Source organism: Apis mellifera, linkage group LG15, assembly GCF_003254395.2.
Source record: "Apis mellifera strain DH4 linkage group LG15, Amel_HAv3.1, whole genome shotgun sequence".
Lineage (NCBI taxonomy): Eukaryota > Metazoa > Arthropoda > Insecta > Hymenoptera > Apidae > Apis > Apis mellifera.
In genome coordinates, this window is record NC_037652.1 from 7,797,028 (window position 1) to 7,818,806 (window position 21,779).

General features: G+C 38.2%; 1 protein-coding gene and 1 long non-coding RNA gene across 6 annotated transcripts; one reads left to right on the plus strand and one right to left on the minus strand.

Annotated features, from left to right (window-relative positions):
• Positions 1-650: 650 nt before the first annotated feature.
• Positions 651-21,459, minus strand: LOC726510 (M-phase inducer phosphatase 1). Of its 5 annotated transcripts, XM_003250242.4 has the most exons (5): positions 21,359-21,459; positions 21,002-21,263; positions 17,230-17,275; positions 3,622-3,805; positions 651-3,191 (listed from the first exon to the last, which is right to left on the minus strand). In XM_003250242.4, the coding sequence occupies exons 2-5, from the start codon at positions 21,195-21,197 to the stop codon at positions 1,593-1,595; spliced, it is 2,025 nt and encodes a 674-aa protein (XP_003250290.2). In that variant the 5' UTR covers positions 21,198-21,263; positions 21,359-21,459; the 3' UTR covers positions 651-1,592. The 5 variants fall into 5 exon arrangements, with proteins under 5 accessions (XP_003250290.2, XP_001122242.1, XP_003250289.1 ...); XM_001122242.5 differs by lacking the exons at positions 17,230-17,275; positions 21,002-21,263; positions 21,359-21,459 and adding an exon at positions 4,723-5,191; XM_003250241.4 differs by lacking the exons at positions 17,230-17,275; positions 21,002-21,263; positions 21,359-21,459 and adding an exon at positions 4,058-4,352.
• LOC107965624 lies at positions 7,963-13,266 on the plus strand. The gene is made up of 2 exons (XR_001705759.2): positions 7,963-8,882; positions 8,947-13,266. It is a non-coding gene; the product is annotated as an uncharacterized LOC107965624 (long non-coding RNA).
• Positions 21,460-21,779: the final 320 nt, after the last annotated feature.

The window sequence follows — 21,779 nt, forward strand, 5'->3', positions numbered from 1 at the left end:
TGTACATGTAAAAATAAAAACTATTTTTTTAATTTTACAATAAGAATTAACAATTAACATCATCTCTTGAATATTTTTGCAAACATTTAAAGAATTGTTTTTATTTCTTAAGAGATGGCATTAATAATCAATTCTTATTCTATCTCCATCTTATTATTATTTTCTTTTCTTGTGCATTTTATTTGCGGCACTCTGGAGATAATGTTAATTTCAATATTTTTATCCTACTTTTTTTTTCGCACTATTTAATTGTCTGTCCTGCTATACTTGCTGCTGATAATCATAAATGAGATATGAATCAATTAAACGCATTTTTATCATTTTTTTTTAAAGTACTTTAATTTTTAATGTTAAAAAATAGATATTGGTAATAAATATTATATTCTTGATTTTAAAATATATTTAGAATGATAATCTCGGAAAAATAATATAATCAATATATAATTGTGAGATACAGTACAAGATATATTTTGTTAAAAAAAAATTTAAAAGAATATTTAATCAAAAATTAAAGATTTCTAAAATATTTTTTCCTTTATTTCGAGTAGAAAATTGATAAATTGTTTTTGAATTTCAATTTTTTAATTACCTATTATAATTTACTTTTATAACTATTTATTAAAAAATTTTTTTTAATAAATCAACAAATATACAATTGAATAAAGATTTCTTTTTAATCATTTGAAATAATATATCATTACATAAAATAAGTAAATGCATGTAACATGTGATTATTTTAATATCTTTCTTTACACACCATACGGCACATATACGCACATATACGCACGCGACGCACATACACGAATACACACCATGCGTACGTCATCACCACATTCAACATAACAAATAAATTTGCACATTCGAAGACATTTCAATCTTCTAATAATTTCTCGCTCATTTCTTATACATTTGGTGTATACACGCTAGACTTTGGCGAAACAGAGTATCCCGAGCAACAACGATATTAAATTCCGTGCAAAAATATACGCGAATTTAATAAAAAAAAAAAAAAAAACGTCGATATTGAATACATACGAATTGGGAAACCTGCCCGAGAATATAAACATCGTTATCGACTCGTTTTGCTCTACCACTATCTTATTTTACTTTATTTCACGAGGGTAATACCCGAAAGGTGAGCAAGTATTCTTCTCTGCATTAACTTAATGCTTTTGTCGTTATTCTTTATTATAAAAACGTGTAAGTACACTCTTCCTAAAATTGTTTAACTAAAAATTTAAGCGTATTTGAACAAAACAAACTATCATTATTTACAAAAAAAAGTAAAAATAGGAACAACTACACATTTGTCGTGAGAATTGTATGAAAAGAAAAATGTTCCTTCTTTATATCTCACTTTATCTACTATTTGCAATTTGCACTTATATATGCGGTATATTTTTATATATCGGATCATATTCTTTCAACTCCAAATCGATTATCAATTGTTGAAAAATGAAACAACAAGAGTGAGAAAGACAAGAATTGGTAGAGTGTACGTAAGAATGAAACGAAGAGAAGAAAGAAAAGATAATGGAGGGGAGAGAATGAGAGAGGGAGGGAGGGAGAAGGAAAGAGAGTGAAATGGAGAATTAGAAACCTAAACGTTTCAGATTGTTTCGCGTTGCACTACCACCGATTCTCGACTTCTCACCTTGCCAGCTTTTACTTTTGTTTCGAAATTGTCTAAGATCATCTTGATTATCAGGATGTCTCATCGGTCGATAACCCTGCGGCGTACACAACGCCTTCTGTTCCTTGTAGAATTTCTCGTATCCACCGTGCAAAAGATAAACTTCTGGATAGTAAAGAGCGGGATAATGTTCTTTATTACGTTGCCGATCCAAACTGCGCAAAAATCGCGAAAGATTTGGGCCGCGTTCCCACGAAAATTCACAATGAAACACTAAAATACTTCTTTTATTCGTATCTGGTTGGATTTCGGGCCTATTTGTCAGCGGATTTAAAAGTATTTGTTCAATAAGATCTTTGCTGTAAAGATTCAAAGCGCCTTGAATATGGCCAGCATCGAATTCGTATGGATAACGGCAATCTACGATTTTGAATGAACCAATTCGATCACTAAATTCTCCGTGTATCAAGGCAGCTAAAGTATCGACGGAAATCGACTTCAAGTCTTCGTGGTGACCGACGGCCAATGGTAGAACACACGGTTTGCTGAAATCTCCTGTAAGATCAGCGTCGGTAATACTGCGATGAATGGCCGATTTAATGTGCGCATGCGTTTCATCTTCCGACTTTACCTCCGTCTCTGTTTCCGATTCCATTTCTACATCTACTTCTATGTTTGTTGCCTCTATTGTTGTTGTTGGCATCACTGATTCCGAAGAAGAGAAATTTCTTTGCACGTATTTCACATCAAATGTAATCCCTTCGGTTATATCGCATTCCTTTGCAATATCATTGAAACTGCTTGACATTCGTGATTTTTTTATTAATTTTGGGCTATCATTAATCGGTGGATCGGGTCGTTTAAACGTTCGAACGAATAATGGAGAATTATTCTCACAATTCGCAATGCCGTTTCTATCGACAAAATCAGAAGAAATTCGTCTACGACGGATCATAGGTATCGTCGACGCCAATGGGCTAGTATCTTCAAAACCTGGGTTTACAGTGGATGAACTTGCGTTCGGAGAACGAAACAAACAAGAGCGTACTTTCGAAAGAGATGAATTCCTCCGGTCTTCTTGTCTTTCATCTTGTAATAACAATGAACGTCTAAAACCGCTTGCACCATTATTGGTACGTGGAAATTCGGGTGTACTCGGATTTGAGTCGGAGATCACGGTTTCGTTTTCTACATCACAACTTACAATATCGCCGCAAAGAAGAGTTGAAATACCGTTCGGTAATTCCGTTGTATTGTCGGAATTCTCATCTATCAACTCATTGAATCCATCATCCATACTCTCGTAACCGGATGAAAGACTTCGAAATAACGATGGTCGTGCAACTCGTGCTCGTTGCGGCGATGATCGTATCGGAGATTCCATTGGACTCCGGCATTCGGACATTCGACGAGGAGCAACAGCAAGAGGCTCCACGAATCGAAACCTGTCTCGTTTTGACTTTTCTTCCTTTTCAAGAAAACTCGCTTCATATCCGCTATCTTGACTGTTAGGATCCCAATCTTCTAACGGATGACGAGGCCTCTTTACACCGATAATCTATTACAGATAAAATATATCAATTAAATTAGAATATTGGCTTTTTATCAAATACTATCAAATTAATTTTAATTATTCGTTGATATTCAAAATGACCGCTTGCGTTACATTATTTTATTTTTTTTAAATTTAGATCAAAATGATAAAATAGCGTATTGATAAGAAGATAAAGAAAAATTAATGCAAAAGAATATTATTGTCATGAATTCTATATACATTATGAATATTTTAAACGTATTCATAAAACACTGAATTGATAAATTAATAATGTAAAAATTAGTAAATGATATCATTTTGTATTGATGTAACGAAATAAAAGATAATATTTTACGTTTTCTCAAAATTTAACGAAAAAAATTGTTATGTAAAATTAATAAAAAATAAAGAAAAAAACGAAGAGAAAAAAAATCTATATGTAACATATATGTACCTTTTGTGGGCTAGCAGTCGATGTATGCGATATGCAAGCGACGCTATTTTCTTTGTCGAAAGATGGCGACACTGGTTCTGGACTGGAAAAGCAACGCGAACCCATGCCAAGTAGTCGTCGTGCTTTTGGTTTAGATTTTACCGTATCATCCGTATTTTTAATTTTAAAAGCATTCTTGAAGAGCCTGTAAAGAATTGATATGTAGATATATTTATACAGATATATTTTTTGCGCACATATAAAAAAAAATAATATCGGCTTAACGATAATAACCTAACCTCAATATCTACAGTACACAAAAATAGGTATTCGTGGTTCGTTACAATTAGAAAATTAACATTTCACGAAGTGAACAAAATTGTACACACATCAATTTCACTGAATTTATTTTTAGAAACCTTGTCACCAACGTTTTTCGAAACGAAATGGTATTTACTTATCAATAGAACGACGATATCCATGCCTTGCCTCGAAACTGATCATTTTATTGTTCTCTCTTATTACACTAATTTAATATTTTACAGATGTATAGATGCCTTATATAGCTAAACTGTACGATATACAAAAAAGCACATTATTCTCTTATTATTCACATTGTTGTCGTTTTATTAACGAACACTGTTTATACAGTTACCGCCAAAATGCCTACATGTTAGACGAGAAAGTTATGGAATAACGTGAGCGCGCCAATAATGTGCGCTTGCGCACATGTAGCATATGTATTTAACAAGCGCGTAAATATTCTAATTTCTGTGACAACGTATTTATTTAATTGTAATTGAATTTATAAATAATATAAATTTAAAAATTATCATTCAACCTGTCATTCTATAAAATGAAAGACAATCTATCTAATTTTAATAAAATTATATCAATATAATTTTGTAACACGAGTACGAAACGAATTGCTAACAAGAATTACAAGAAATGTATAAAATTAACATTAAAATTTTGCGCGCAAAAGATATTTATTTTTTTTTTATTTCACCGAAATTTATATCTATACACGAGTACGTCAAAAAAAGGAACAAAGTTATGTGATTGTTTCAATCCTTTTAATCGTGTCTAATTAAAACAAAAAATTGTTGTTACGATACATACCTTGTACACTGGCAAACATCGCACGAATCCATAACACTTTCCCAATACATCACACTCGGAAAGAAACAATGAGATCACGCATGAAACGAATTGATCGAAAAAAAATATTTATATACACACAAAGCACACTGTGACCGTACAAAATGATCGTATTTATCATCAACAAAAGAAGTGACGGTGTACAGAGGCTCGGGCGATAAACTCGCCACACGTCACACCAAGCACTGCCAAAGATCGATATATACCAACGGGCACCGCAAGAGTCGCGTATTAACTGGTTGGCGTGGCGGGAAGGACTGTCTTTATACGAGCTGGCCTCGCGTGGTGGGGGGAAAGGGCCGACCAATCCGTAACTGGGAAAGGGCCCGCCTAAATCTTCTCAGGGCGTGTAGGGAGAACGGAACGCGGAATCCACTCTTTAAGGCAACCGCTATGGGGGGCCCTTTTCTGCCTCTTTGCCGCCGTGTTTCGTTACATCCGCCTGTTCATTTGTTCGATCGTTCGCCGATATATTTACCGGCTGCTAAATATATATATATATACGAAACATATCAAAAGCAATCACATCTCTTCTTCTTCATCACATTTACCTCGAATTTAAATCTTAATCCTGAAATGCATCTATTTCATTTTTCATTTCTTCTCTTAATTAAATATATTAATTTCTTTTAAAGATTTAAAAAAAAAAATTGAAATCATTCATCGTCGAATATATTATTTATTACACGATATTATTATTAAAATTTTCTTTTTTCGACAAAAAAATTATTTCGAAAAATAATATCAAAACTAACTACAATTACACATATACACATGTATTATATTTAAAAAAAGAAACGGAAAGAAGGAAACGAACGAAAATAAAGAAGAAGAAGAAGAGGAAGAAGAAAGGAAACGTTTAAATCGCTTCTTCTTCTCTCTTCTGTTTCTCACATATGCGCTCATAGTCATGAGTACATATACACATACTCGGTCATTCACTGGCTAGCTTACTTTCGATACCAGGCCGGAAAAGGTTGCCGACCGTAGGAGCTGCGTTGCCCACATTGAAAGGGCCTGTTCTCCCATCTCTCTCCCATTACCACAATGCTCCCTTTCCTGCCGACTGATGCACCGACCATTCCGAAGGATGCAGCTCTTAGCAGCAGGTACAGCTCGGTCCGTTTTTTTCATTCTACCGATCACAATGCTTCACCTGATCTTCGATCTACCGCCCTCACATTCTTCACAAACATTTTCACACGGCAGGTACTCCCGTGCAACATTCAAATGTACGCGGATTCCGTGTGTCTCGCCCACGCGCGCGAATAAACGTCTTATTAAATTTCACGAAACGGCACGGAAAACAACGTGCGACAACAACAATGAAACCTTCCACGAAAATATGACGATAATAATAATAATAATAGGTAACGAATACGAAAATTAAAAAAAAAAAAAAAAAACATAAATAAACAGTAAACAGATATTGTTCGACTTTATATATATATATATAAGTCATCGACATCGTGTCACAGGTGTTGCCCGACGCTTTAATGCAAATGAATTTATAATAATACTCTACTCTATTTCTTCTATCTAGTTCGCGAAAAAAAAAAAATAAAAAAAGAAATTCAGAAGATGGGAGGGGAGGAGAGATGAGGGTGAGCAAGGGAGGATATAACGGAATATAACGAACCATCGGTTTGCTCCCAGTAGTCATAAATGTGAAGATTATTCGTTATAAGGCATCGAACGCGGGTAACGCGCTGCACGACCATGGGGGTAGCTCAGCTGCTTACTTTGCCGTATATTGGGGGTTGCAGAGGCACCCCTCGCGCACAGCTGGCTGATCATGCACCTTATTCGTCATCGCGCCACGTTTATACGCCACCTTCAGAGACAATTCTTTAATCCACGTTACGTCGCATAATCGGTTTTACGATATTAACCATCCCCGTTAGAACAAATTATTCGGTTAAGTTCCGTGCTAAATATCTCGCTTTAAACGAATATCCTACAAATATATAGAATATCCTCGAAATATATAGAAAATTTCCAAAAATTCCGAGACTTAAAATTATTTTAAAGCTGTAAAAATACAAAGTTAAACAATTGCGAAGAATTATCTTATTATTCGCTTTCCATAATTTCGACAAAAGGAAATACTGGTGCAGGTAGTTGGCATAATAATTATTGCCGAGTCGAAAGGCACTGGATTATAAAAGTAACACTTTGAAAATATCGCAGGTATATTTACAAGAATCTTTTACCATATAAATATAAACGGAAAATACGATTTACGAGTGTATTTTCTTACTTTAATTAAAAAAGAGGAAGAAAAATTGTCGAATCGATCGAACGGCGAAGGAAGAGCGAGACGGGCGTCTAACACGAATTACAGTTACAATCCGCCACATTTTCGCGGACAGCGAACGGTTTGAACCGTGTATAACGGACTGGCGAAGGGAATTGGGAAGTTGGAATCGGGCAAACGCCGACCCGGCTCCCTACGACTTTGATTTTTCTATAAGAAGGAGTGCAGATGGCCGTATCCATTGTGATGGTTGGCACGTGCCGACCATGGGTACCTCGATGGTGCACCACTAAGTGCATATATACGCGTGTACGATGTAACAGACACTGGCCGTACGTACGTGTCCGCCGTGCGTATGTGCGCGCACATGCCACGTTCAAAATACGATCGCGCGGTATACACGTGGTACATCCACGGGTCGGTGGAACGTACATTTCTATAGAATCGCGTACTCCCCATTGACGTTTTATTGACGATGCATATCAGCAAGGAAACTTAGGCAGTCAGTTACGTAATCAGGTAACGGGAATGGCAAACATTTAAACTCATCGTTCGCCTTACATCTTTCGTTCCTTATATTGAATATATATATATATATATTTCTCATAAGCAACAATTTTCAAATTGTTAAACAAATTTGTACATAGATAGAATAAAAATTTAATTTCATTAAATATATATATAAATAATATATATATATATATATATATAAATATATATATATATTATAATAAAAATATATATATATATATATATATATATAATGTAATATATATATAATAATATATAATATAATTATATATTATAATATATTATAATATATATATATTATTATAATATAATATATAATATAATATATAATATATATATATAATAATATATATATAATGTAAATTTTGTAATTAAATTATATTTCATTATTTTTAATCCTAATTCCTCTCAGATTTTAAAACGTTAATGCGTTTTCGGTATTACTTTACGATTTCGGATCCGTATTGACGAGGAAATATATATTATATTTAAATATTAATTAATATAAATTTCGCAATAATCATTAAATGACGTACAAGCAACGTCACGGTTCGAGATAACGGCTGGAAAAGAAAAGCAACAAAGATAACCTTACTCTAGAAATAATCTACCCTAAACGGGTAGATCATCATCTGTTCTCCGAAGGGCGTACGTTCTTCTACGCTATTCTTGTCCGATATACGCAGCCGTCGCAGATGCAGCGGCAAGAGATCGAAAGAAATTCGCAATACGCTGAGAAACAGCGTGATGAGAGGAAAGGAGGACGAAGGAGAGAAGAGGAGAGAAGGGTAGAGAAAAACTGCCCCGAACCCCTCGCCAACAGCTATCAAAAGTCCCCTCACCCCCCCTCCCCTCCCCTCCCGTTTGGTTGGATAGACGAAAACGAAGGGAAGTCAGAGAAAAAATAATCACCCTGGGAAGTGAAGGATCGTAGGGAAGGGCGGGGAGGAGGACGAGAGACGGGAGGAGAACAGGATGAAGAGGACAGGTAAGTGTGTAAGACGCGAGGCACAAATGAGCGTAAGGGGCAAGGTACAAGGAGAGAGAGGGGGAGGGGGGGAGGGGGGCGCGCGCGCGGAAAGGAATTCGAAATGAGAAATGACATCGAAATTGAAACGATATCTCTCGCAAGGTGAAATTTGTTTGCGAATCGTCGGTGTCGTTAATCCTGTTATTCGCGCGATAAACAGATAAGGATGGATAAATTTTTTAAAAACGTAAAAAAAAACGATAACGGAATAACGGTGTGCACGCAGATAAACGAGAGGAGGGATTAAATGGAGCAATTCGTTCGAACTCGAGGAACTTGGAAAAAATCGATATCTCCGCCAAGGTGAGATTTGTTTACGAATCCCGAGCGATAAATGGGTAATGGATTTTTTTAATAACAATTCTAGGGCGTGACCTCTGGGAGAGGATAAATGGAGCACTTGTTCGATCGTAGGAAATATTTGGAATTTATTTGCAATTCTCAGGCAACGATATTACAGGCCAAGACAGATGATAATGATTTTTGCAACAATTCTAGGGCAAGGACAAAAAATGGGGTGGGTAATCCCTTCCTAACCTGGTAGATATTTTACATACTCTTACATGTGATACGTCGAAAATATTAAAATCAGTTTTTTCTTCTTTTTTTTTTTTTTCATATTGAAATTGCAAAATTTAATCGTTAACCGAAAGGTGAAGGTCGATTCTCTTTACGATTCTGTACTTCTGTACTGATTTATTATATGTTTATTAAGTAGATATACCGTTAATGCACCCATTGGAAAAAAATAAACATACCGGATTGTCTAAATTCATTCCGAATTTACGAAAAAAGAAATCTCTCCTAATGTCTTCGTACCAGATGTTAAATAACAAAGCAGCCAGTGATTTATTGTTATATTGGTGCTTAGGTATCGATCATTTTTAACTACTAGGGATTAGAAGAAATATATTTCTCCAATAATTAACCGAACGAAACAAATAAAATAAAATATGACCATGGTTCAATATAATCTAAAGTAGCTACGTATACCTGTTCCGAATACCGTTTCTGAATAGTTTAATTTCTCGTTCGCTTGTTGTAAGACAGTTTACGCCCGAAATTATCGATTAGCCGAACGAAAATTATAAAACGAGTCGAAATCAATTGTATTACAATTTGTATCCTTTACTTTTAATTTTACACAAAATAAAATATATTAATAATATCTCGTATATTAATAACATCTTAGATGGAAAAGGAGCGATTGACATGGATAGATAGGTCTGAAACGGAGGCATGGAGGAATGAATAGCATTAAAACCGTGAACGGCATAAAGTTTCCGAGAACGGACAGTGTCGGTAAATCAAGACCTTAGAACACGGCCAACTCTTATCGACGTTCAACCGCAACCGAAATATCGCAACGATATCTCGCTCTCTTTTTCCTCGTTTCGCTCGTCCGTTGCTTTTATCACCCAATCATCTGTCTCCCTCTCTCTCCCTCTCTCTGTCTCTCTCTCTCGCTTTCTCCCACTCCAGCCGTTCTCCTCTCTTCCTCTACTTACTACTCTTTATTCGCTACATCCTTCTTCTCTGGTCTATCTTTTTTAACGTTATCAAGAATCTCTCGGCCGATGCTGAACCGGTATCCAGACGTGAGAAGTAAGCACGTATGAGAGAAAAAGGAAGTGGGAGAGAAGGAAAAAAAAATTAAAACAAACATCGCACAATAATAATAGAAGAGAAACGTACGTAACGCTTGAACAATCGTGTAATACACAACGGGTAATTGATATACCGACCGAAACTGTCGTTTCGCGACATCATTGATTATTTACGTACGAGTAAAGCTCGTGTAACAGCTGCACCCGTACGTGTACACCGTATATCGCAACAGCAAGCGGTATTAGACAATACAGTGCCCTCATGGGGGAGGCCCAAAAGTGTTATATGGGGGCGTGTAACGCTTCCTACTCCAATGCCAAAATTCGAATGGAACGCTCGAACGAACCGATTTCCTTCCTATGCGCAGCGTAGGATCGATATTCGAAAAAGAGAAGAGAGAGAGAGAGAGAGAAGCTTTCAACGAACTTGGCCGCGCGTTTACATATCTCGCGTTTATATTCGAGCGATCGAACGAATGAACATCGTCTCTCCCCTGCGTCCACATTCCACGTGTTTCCCGGTTCACCATCGGTCTTCTCGCTCTCCCCATCCGGTCCCCAAAAACTTTCTCACCAGCTGTTTTTGGTGAACGGCACGCATTGCAAATAAAAATAAGACGAGAAACGTAACAAAAAGCGTACAAGCGAACGCGAGTACTTAAAGTTTTCGTCGATTCCTTTGACAGTTAACCGATTTCTCTTCCGTGTGTCCCTTCGAAAGGAATTTCCATTCCACGAGAAAGAATAAGACAACAATTCCACTTTGCCGCGAATTTGTAAATTTGGCTCGCGAGATATATGTTGTGTATCGTTTGAGACAGAGAGAGAGAGGAGAGAGAAGGAGGAGAAAAAAAAAAAAGAGGCGAGATGAGAAACGAAACGAAAAAGAACTATGGTCGAACGGCGTAGACGGTCAAAGCGGCGGCGAGACGATGAGTTTCTCCTCGTCCCGCACGCAGGAAGGTTGCCGTTCCCAGGCCGGGAGACTCTTCTCTCCGTCCACCCAGAGAGGAATTTAAATCTCAACGGTCGGTCGTGGTCTTTCATAGTGGGGAGAGGCGACACCGCTGAGGTTCGCGACGGTGCGCGGGAACCAGAAGAAGAAAAGAGAAAAAGAGAGGGCCGACGGTAGGGGGGCGCGCGCCCGTTCTCGTGTATTCCTGTGCGTCTGTGCGGCCGAGAGAGGGGTGCAACCGTGGCGCGGAGAGAGACGAGAGAGGAGAGGAGAAGGAAAATGAGAGAGGGAGAGAGAGAGGAGAGGAGAGAACAACCACCCATGGAACTGTTTTGCCGCGTCTCGATCTCGGGATCCAGACTTGCTGCTCTCGTTCCCGTTCTCGTTTCCTCGGTGTCGGCTTCGACAACCCCACGACACGACTTCGGCTTCAACCCCAGGGAAAAAGAAACTTAACATTGAACCGACCGACCATCCGATGGATACACCAATGCACAAGGTATATATCGTATTGTACGAACAGAGAGAGAGAGAGCCACGAGAGAGAAGTGGAGGCACGGGGATCAGCGGATCCGGGAACGGGAATAGGGGACATGGAGACAGGAATGCCAGTTAAGGGAGAAGAGCTACTAAACGAGAGAGGATAAGAAATATCGGAGAAACGAAGAAGTCGTACTCGTGGATATTAATCGTTCTGGGAAGGAGAGGAACGAGGAAGGAGGAGGGAAAAGGAGGCACCGAAGGACGGAAAGCGCGGCACACTTGTTTACAAACAATAAAGCGAAGACGGCCAAGGTATCGATGCATGTGTTTTGAAGGGCATCCGTGCGAAAAATAACGAACGAGAACGAACGAGTCCCGTAATATTCCGTAATATTCGACTTGTTTCGAGCAGCAGCAAAGATGAAGTATAGCGGAGCGAAAATTTGAGAAAATTTATCGATATATATTCCCGTATACATTGTGGCACTATTTTCCATAAAAAGGGAAACGAGGTGTAATCGGTTCGATCCGATCTCTCGAACGAACCCCGTGGTTTACATCGTAAACCACATTCGAATGTAAATTTACATCATACGCCTACGTAACCACGTCCTCCCCTCCCCATTTGAATATTTTCGTTTATTCGAGATGTGGAATGTTTCCCTGTTAAGCCGTGCGCTTAATAACACGGTCGGCATTATACGACCCCTGCTAATGGTTCAATTTCTTTAGGCCGGTTCTAATATATGCCACAGCTTTTCTAACATTCCGACAAAGCAATTTACCACCCATACACCGTGCGAGACCAACACCACGGAAGCTTAAAAACCTTCTTTAATATCTCCCACCACCGGGTTATCCATTCCTGGCTTTGCTTCTCCTCTCTTCCGCCGCTTCAACCTTTAGTTTCTTTCAAACCGACAACGATAGTTCTCTTCGACCCGTTCTTTGCCGTTCTCGTAAACCTCGACCTTCCTAGAAAGATGTCCTTTGCTCTTTTCCGATATACGTACTACTACTTCCTTGCACGGATCCGTCCGTCGAGGATCTCGAATTGAAAAACTTTTCGCACGAGGGGGGGGGATATAAAATAAAGAAACGTTAAAGATAAGTCGTCGATTCTTCCTCTTTCTCTCTTCTTCTCCAGATTTGTTGAAGGAATCGAGCGGATCTCAAGGGTGAAAATTTGACACGACGATGTTGTTTATAACCTAACGTAAAGTTTCTCACGCTAGCTCAGTTGCCATGAGAGAATGCGAGAGACCGCGGCGTTCGAAGGCCGCCGATTCCAATTGTTCGTTTTGCGCATCGTGCGAAACCGCCTCTACTAGAACACGGTTCAGATTCTCGATGCAGATCTCGATTCGCAAATGAATTTTATTGAAACCGATTTCAACCGACCGGCATTCGGTATTCGGTAATCGCAGATAAAATATTGCGTGAGTTTTCTGGACGCTTATGTAAGAGACGCTTCAGTTGGTTGATTGGTGTGCGAACGAGAGACAGACACGGACGGAGGGAGGGAGGGAGGGAGGGCGGAAAGGAGGAGGAGGTGGAGGAGGAGGAGGAGGGGAGATAGAGAAGGGGAAGCGAGAATAGCGGGTGAAAGAAGGCGTAATGTAGGAGGGAAAGAAAAAAAAATGGTTGGAAGGGCGCTGTTGCTGGGGGCAAAATCCACCGTTACCGAGTAGAGTTGAAACGCTTTGAAAAAGTAACGGATAAATGGAGAACTAAGGTGGCAAGAGGATATACGCGGTAAGAGAGAAGAAACGAAACGAAACGAAACGAAACGAAACGGGGGAAGAAGGAGAAAGAAAGCGCGAAGAGGGACGAAGAGGAACGAAGAGAGACAGAGAGAGGGAGGGGGGGAGCGATGAGTTAGAAGGGAGAAGGATGGAAGAGTTAAGTGAAGATTGGTGGGTGGGGTGGATGTGATAGAAGAAAGGAAGGAGGAAGGGAGAAGGAGGAAAGAGATACGAAAAGGGAGAAAAAGAGAGGAACGAAAAGAGTATTCGAGAGAGAGGGGGGCGCGAGAAGCGTGGAAGATGAGGCGGATGAAGTGACGGGATGATGGGGAGACAAGTGTGGGTAGTCATGCAGGCATGCAGACAAACAGGCGCGTAACCGAGTGAATACCGGGGAAAGAAGTTGAAAGGAGGAAGGAAGAAGTTGCACAACGGTTTAACCGACGCGACGCGTGCGCGCGCATCTTCGATATCAATGATCATTACGACTCGGTTTTTTAAAGCAGAAGCAGAATGAAAGGGGAAAAAAAAAGAAAAAAAGAAAAAGGAAAAATCGAAAAGAAAAGAATGCGTATATATTATATTCGTCTCTCGAGAGACGAATATAAATGAGGAAAGGGAGGTATATAACAAAATTCATAATAAAATTCATCTCTTTAAACGAGCCGTCGAGGCGTGCATCCGATTTCTTTCTTTCCACGACCGGCTAGCTCTCGGCTTTCTGGTCCAGCTCCAGCTTGTAGGTTACCTCCGCTGTGCGGCTACCTGTGCGGGAGTGAATCGAACAAGTACGAATAACAACCTGCTCCCCACTACTTGTTCAGAAAGAAGCTATGTGTACACACACGGATAACAGCTCTTTCCCTTTGATCTCGAATTACAAAAGACACCCTGTGACGCGCAACGTACTCGCTAATTCGCGTGCTCGCGTAATTATTCGTGTACGATACACCTGCTTCCAGTACAATGATTTTTTTCGTTTCGTATTTTTAATCCAACCCGGTTTCCAAATTCAAATTTTTTCTAGAAACGATAACGCAATAATTTTCATTCATTCATAGCATTAAAGAGCACGCTACAATTCTTTTAAATTTCGATCAAAATATCGTTTATCGTCATCGGTTATCATTTCGTTCCTTGCGATTCGAAAGTTTTATCTTCGAGAAAAATAAAAAAAAAGAAAAAAAAAAAAGAGGAATTATGTACCTTCGCCGAAGATACATAAATTAAACGAGAACGGATAAAAAAATCTGTCAACGATCATTTCGCGAAAATGTTCGAAACCGTCAACACTCTCTGCTGGTTTCCCTCCAAAACCGGTCAGCTGATGGTATTTGCCCGACCAGCTGAAGGGACGGCTGTCAAGGGTAGGCAGACTCGGCCATTTTTAAATCCCTCATAGCCGCCGATTTAAAAGACCGAGCTTGCTTTCTGCCGCGCGTCGGCCTATTCGCCCGGGCCCCAGCCCTAGCCCCAGCCCGGCATTCAGCCTTCGGCCTGATCCTCACCCCCCGGCCCACCAACTTCTCTCCACCGTGCCCCCCGCGCCGCTTAACTTTCCGGCCACGTAGCATCGTCTCGTTTCGTCTCAGTCTCGTCTCGTCTCGTCTCGTCTCATCTTGTCTCATCTTATCTCCTCACCTCCTCCTACCTACCCGCGCCACCAACACAATTTCGTTCCCTTTACGCTCATACTTTTAACGCCGACGAGCAGAGTGGTCGTTGGTTTCGTGCCTATATACCTTTTCCCGCTCATTCCTATTTAATACTTTTCGCCTCGTCTCGTTTCCTCGCACTAACTGGTTGCCTCGCAACGAACGATCACGCACGTTATCCGCGCATCCAACGTATCGCTTCCCGCGTGTTTTTTCGCTATCTCGCTTCGCCGTTACGATCGTTACGTTTCAAACAAGGTTAGGTCGGCCGAGCATTCTTTTCGCATCGTACGCTTACTTTTTACTTTTCTTCTTTTGCTTCTTGTATTTATTCATACGTGTACTTTTTTTTCTTTTACATTCTTTCGGAATTATTTCTTATATAAAAATAATAATGATAATAATAATTTCGAAAATAATTCGAACTCGTTAAATCGAATTGTAGTAGATATTACGTTTTCTGGAAAAAATGAAAATACCGTGAAAATGCTTTAGCAGCAGGTCCCACACAACAATAAAGCGCGACATATAGATCAAAGAAACGAATAAACGCAGCTTTCCCTCTTGTGGGGTCTTTTTCGACGAGATCTCAGGTAACTATACGCATCCCCGTGACCAAGAGACACAGGTACTACAGAAAATAGCCGTCTTCCCACACTTGCACAAAAAGATCGATACAAAAAGCATATCTCGATCGAGTTCGAGATATTTTATTACCACCACATTTTCAACTATCACGCACAATTCTCTTTCCTAAATTTTTCATCTGTCGAAAATTTGTTTCGATAAAAATTATAAAAAGATAAAGATGAAAGGAAGAGATAAGGAAATGATACGAAGAAAAAAATGGAGAAAAATAGAATTTGATGGGAAAAAGTGGTAATATTGCGACGATCAGCTGAGAAATATTCCAAAAGAGGCAGGTCGGTCCCTCTAACAACAAACCGGTTAGCTTAGAGTGGGGAATATTGGCGGGAAACGTCCGCCAATAATATCCCCTCTTTCTTTCCCTTCTTTCTTCCACCTCCTCCTTCTCTCTCTCGTCTCTCTTCCCCCCCACCAATCAGCCGGCTTTCTTAGAAGGAACGCAAAGCATTTGCATTCACGAGGGAGACCAACGCATAGATCTCTCGTCTCTGTATGGTGCATACGTATCTACGAAAATCATTTTCCTATTAACCAATTCTTAAAATTATTTTAGTTGAAACAAATTTAGTTATCGCGAGCTATTAAAAGTATGTCACAGCCTCTATCGCCGTTCAAACAATTTCGTAAAGAGGTGCCATAAAGTAATTAAAGTATCGCTATAGGGAATTAAAGATATCGTCGAACCATGTCAAGGGAACTGCGATAAGGCACGATTTGGAAATTCTGTCAATTATTACATGTAACGTATATATACACGTATATATATATATATGCATGTAAACGTAGTCAACGGAAGCAATGTCGCCCGAGACGTGGTTCACGTGTGATCTCTCGTGTAAAAACGTTGAAACGTATACACGATCCAACCACACCGAGCCGTCTACGAGCTGAAGTGGGCGGTGTTATTCTTGGCGAGTAGGGATACGATGAACTTGCTTGCCCGAACCGTTTTGCTTGATTTTTTAACGGTCGCGTCATGAGAGCAACGAAGAGGAAAATAGAGATACAAACACTACTGGTATATACTAGTTAATACGTATAATCGGCTACTGCGAAAAAAACGCGAAAAAGATAAAAATAAAACGCGCACATTTCTCTCACATTTTTTTTTATGTGTTTCGTATAAATTTATTACACGAAATTCGTGTTGTATATTTGTATAATAGGAGTTTTAATTTTAAAAGGAAAGGAAGGGAATAGGAAAAGAGATTAGGAGGGGGAAAAAAAAAAAGTGAAAGAATAATTCGAAATGGAAGAATACGAGAGAAGAGTATCGAAGTTGAAATGAATAGCAAAAGCGGTGGGAATCGGAGAAAGAGAAGACAAGTGGATTTTCCCCGCGAGGCTCAATGAATGGAACTAGAAAACATGAATGGTTTTGACCAGCACTTTGGGCCTCTAGCGGTAAGCGAGGCATCGAACGCGAGATTATTTTATAACTGTCTTTAAAATGTTTCAGAAAATATATCCATGGAATACGCTCCATAAATAAAAAAAAAAACCAACAATTCGAACGAATTACTCGTGTACCAAAATCGAGACAGAAAATACACTTACCCCGTATCGTGGTATCCGTGATTGGAGTGGCCATGTTGGTTCGAGTCTGAAATCAAAAACAACGAAAGATTTTGATTTAAGAATAGATAATAAATATACATATACATATATATCTATAAAAGTATCTAGAAAATTAACATTATTAAATTTTCTTATATTCTTATAAATATCTCATAAATATCCAAAACAATACGTTCTGATTGAATCAATCGATGAATCGTAATTATTCGAACGCTTTATTTATCGAATGGTAACAGGCATCTTGCGGGAAAGGATAAGGGAAGAGTGATCGTAATACGAAAATAGGGTCGCTAGAAGACCGGAACGCCTTTCTTCGTTACTGCTCCACTGTAAAATATTTCCGCAGGAAGTTGGTGCACTCTCTGTGACGAACGTATATCACAATTGTTCGTTTTTTACCCGTGGCTAGCTTCTTGCTACGCGCTACTATATCTTTACATAACGTTGTTTATTTTGGTCTAATCTTACGAAGTGAGAATCTTTGTACCTACTGTGCAAGGATTATTCGCTCGATCGGTAAAAACGAGAAGGAATCGATTATACACGCAGAAGAAAAATACTTCTAACATAAAAATATATCTTTTCTTCCATTCCAATTTTTTCCTCATACGACACAAATAAATAATAAGTTTTTTCATTCTCCCATCTCGAGACTATTGTCTCTAACTCGACTTCCTTTGTTTTGCACGGTAACATAGATAGTTCGGTTACGGTGGTTACGGTTACGGTTACGGCTACAGTTACGGCGATGCGGCTACGGTTACGGAAACGAATAGAGTTCTTTTCGCGACTGACCACCAACCTTTTCACCGCGCGCCTTATTCATATATACCTGCGTTGCCAAACAAATTATGAATCACTCGAAGGGATTACGAGAACGAAGAAAACGAAGAAAAATATCAAATGTAAATAATATTATTCGTTTAATAATTGATTAATCGATCCTTTTTTTTTTTTTACTCGCGTTTATAAAAATTTTAAATATCTCGAAGCGAAAGAAAGAACTGAAAAGCGGGGAGCAAAATAGAGCACGGATCTCTGGATAAATTAAAAAAACGCGCAGTGACAGTGGTTAAATATATACCGCCAAGGGAGAGAGAATGAAGATGGGGGGGGGAGGTTTTAGGGTGGAACTGCATTTGTACACGTTTCGTATATCGACTTTCCTCCTACCAGATCTATTTTTGACATGAATATCTGTTCTATAAATAAAGAATAAATAACGACTAACGGGCGAGCTAACTGTGGAGAGAGAGCCATCACGAGATTGGACCGGGCTAAGCGAGAGAACGAGAGAGAGAGAGATTAGGATGCAGATGTTAAACGTATGTTCGATAATCATTAGAGTACGTTATGAATCATGCCCGGTACGTTATGCGGGAGGGGTATACGTACGGCCTGGTTATTGATCGCCGATACAGAAGCGTTCGAAACTATGGAACGAAATGAACGAATCTCGAATGGTAAACGTTACTAACCTAATTAATAAAAGATAAAGCTCATTGTCCAACTCGGTTAGAATTTGAACCCATCCTTCGTTCCGAAATACATCATTCAAGAACGAATTCATCGAGGGACGGATTACAATGATTATGCAAGCAGAGAAGAAGCCGAGGAGGATACATATACATATACATATATATATATATATGGTCGCGGCGTTTAACCGTCTTCGAGTTGATACGCGAAAGCTGAAAGGCCTACGACAATGTACGATGGCACGAGCCAAGTGGAGGGTTGGGGGGTTGCAACGCGTTTCACTCGGCTACCCACCACACTCGCGTATATACGCTCGTACATACTCGATTGGCGATGGTATAAGCATTCGGCTACACAGTGCCAGGTGGTGACTGTCGTCCCATGTGTGCTCATATGTCTGCCCCCTGAGCCCTTACCTTCCCCTAGTGGGGTAAGTGCCGACCCCTTGGAATATCCCAGGAGCACGGGAGACACCAGAGGCACACGTTAGCGCCCCATCGTTCTCCTGCCCTCTATCGTTCAACGCTCTGGTACTCCGACTACACCTAATTGCTCCCGTTGTTCTACCTATCCTCTACTTTCTCCCTACTGTCCTGCCTACTCTTTATTTGCCTCATTTTCATCGTCCTCTCCATTCATTCATTTATACATTCTTCCTCCTCTCGCGATTCTATCGTTTTCCATCTTACTTCTTTCTCTTCTCTCTCCGTTGATCATACTTTGGATTATTTTATTTTAAAATAAAATAAGTCGATAAGAGAAGACTCGCATATCTTATCGAATTCGACAAGTGTTAATTGGCGTCGATCGAGTTCGAGAGAAATGATAAGAGCGAAGAAGAAAAGTTTAAAATTCATTTTTTTCGCCAAGTCAAAATGGATTATGAAAATGGAAGAGAATGGATAAGAATTTGCGCAATGCACATGGCGCAAATCGTGTAACGAGGAAAATATGTATCGCTCGTTTCCTACACAGGTGCAAATCGTTCTACCATGACCAACTTCGAATCGAGAGTAGAACTATATATAACTACTTTTTTTGCAAATTGATTGACAAAATCATTTCTTTTTCTGAGCAATAATTTTTTAACAATCTTACTTATTAATTTTAACAATCGTGTTCTTTGTTCCTGAAAGATTTGAGAAAAATTAAAAAATATATTGTTTTTTTAATTTTTTTCTCTTTTTCAATAACAATATAAAAGAATATCTTAAAAATGTGTAATTAAGTGTGTATATATATATACATATGTATTGCAGCATAATGTATGATAAAGCACAAATGGCGATTAAACAAAGGTCACTGTTCATGAAATAACACAGCTGCTAACTAAATATGTTTAACGGCGTTCTTTCGTATCGCGTGCGATAAACGATGCACGTTTTTAACGTCTATTTTCGAACTAATAAAAAACGTCAAAATTGTTCTAATAATTCTAATCTCATTGGTCGCGAACAGGTAATAAAAGTTGAACGTCACATTGGAATATTTTGACGAGTACAAAAGCTTGATTGAAAAAAGGAAGAAAAGCGACACGAGGGGAGAGAGAGATACTTCGTGAACGCATGAAATGAAAGAAATAAAGAAAAGGAGGGGAAAGAGGAGAGAAAATGACCAAGTAATGGTAAAAGGGTTTCAGGGGTCTATAAGGTGCGAGGGGTATCCTCGGAGGTTTTTGTATTCTCGAGGGTTTCGGTGTATTAGCATTTCTCGTGGAGCCGGTAAGGCAGGTCTTGCAATCTGAACCTTCAAGTTCTGATCAGTAACCTTTAACGGTTATGTACCGAATTCTTAATCAAATTTTTTTTTTTTCTTTCCTTTTTTAATCCAAACGACTCTTTCTCCCGATTAAAAACGTTGAACAATTATATTTTGATGTAAAAATTTCACTATTAATTCTATTCTATAGATTAGACGAGTCATTGCCATCTCAAAGTTTTAACAAAAAGATTAGGAAAAAGATATAAGACGTTTGGAAACAATCCATTTTTACATTGATTTTCTATCTGTTCAATGCAAGATATTTGTTCCAAAACTGACTAATTTATTTCTTCCATTCCTTCTCCTCTTCCTTTCCATACCCTTATCACCTCTTTTTTAATTCCTTTCCCCTCCACATACAACTTAAACATCTTTTTCAGTCAATCAACTATGGGTAATTTATGAATCAGGAATGAGTTATTGTATAAATATTATAATACGCATAATTGAAAAAAAATCTGATAATTAAAAAATAAAATTCATATTTAAGAAGAAATGGATTCTATTTTACCTAGATTCTCGTTGGTTATATTGCTCTTGCGCTTAGAACAATTGTGCTGCGAGAGTGTTGTATTCATCAATTTATGAACAATTCCAGAAATAGGTGATACGAGTATAGTTGTTGCTTGATCTGCACATTTTCTTGGCGAAGATTCATCTAATTCGTTAATGCATGATAATATGGACATTTGTTTACAACCAGACATTGTACTTTCCTCTTCGTCTTTTTTTCTTTCTTTTCTTTTTAATAAAAATAATAAATAGAAATTTATCTGCAAACGATAACGAGAAACGCAAAGATTTTAAAAAAAGTTTGAAAGATAATAAAAAAAAAAAGATCACATAATAATGTATTTAAATGTCTTACTTTTTTTTAAATTTAAATATCTACACTATCGAACTTTTTTCGAAGAAACACCATCTTATAAGTTTACGTATAAAATCTTGTAAATCCTTTTTATTTTTAACCTGTAATTATTAATATTAAAACCAATTAATTAATTTTTCTCGATCATTAAATCTAAATATTAAATCCTTTTCAAAAAATATTGGAAATCAATTTCAACAATTTATTTTATTTTTCTCTCTATTTCTATCGATATTGTGTGTATATATATATATACACACAAGCACAATTATTTAACCTTCGAAAATTTTAAAAAAATATTTTAACAATATAAAACATTTAAAAAAAGTAAAACTTACTTTTCATAGCCTATTTCTTTGATATATTCTTTTAATAATAGTACCAGAAAATAATAACATTAAGTTAAATTTATTTAAACGAT

What these genes read in the sequence shown, in the direction of transcription:
- LOC726510 (XM_003250242.4), bottom strand. Translation starts at nt 21,197, where the DNA reads ATGTCTGGTTGTAAACAAATGTCCATATTATCATGCATTAACGAATTA. An exon ending in TATAACCAACGAGAATCTAG is followed by an intron (nt 17,276 to 21,001) that starts GTAAAATAGAAT and finishes TTTTGATTTCAG; the next exon opens with ACTCGAACCAACATGGCCAC. An exon ending in CACGGATACCACGATACGGG is followed by an intron (nt 3,806 to 17,229) that starts GTAAGTGTATTT and finishes AATTCTTTACAG; the next exon opens with GCTCTTCAAGAATGCTTTTA.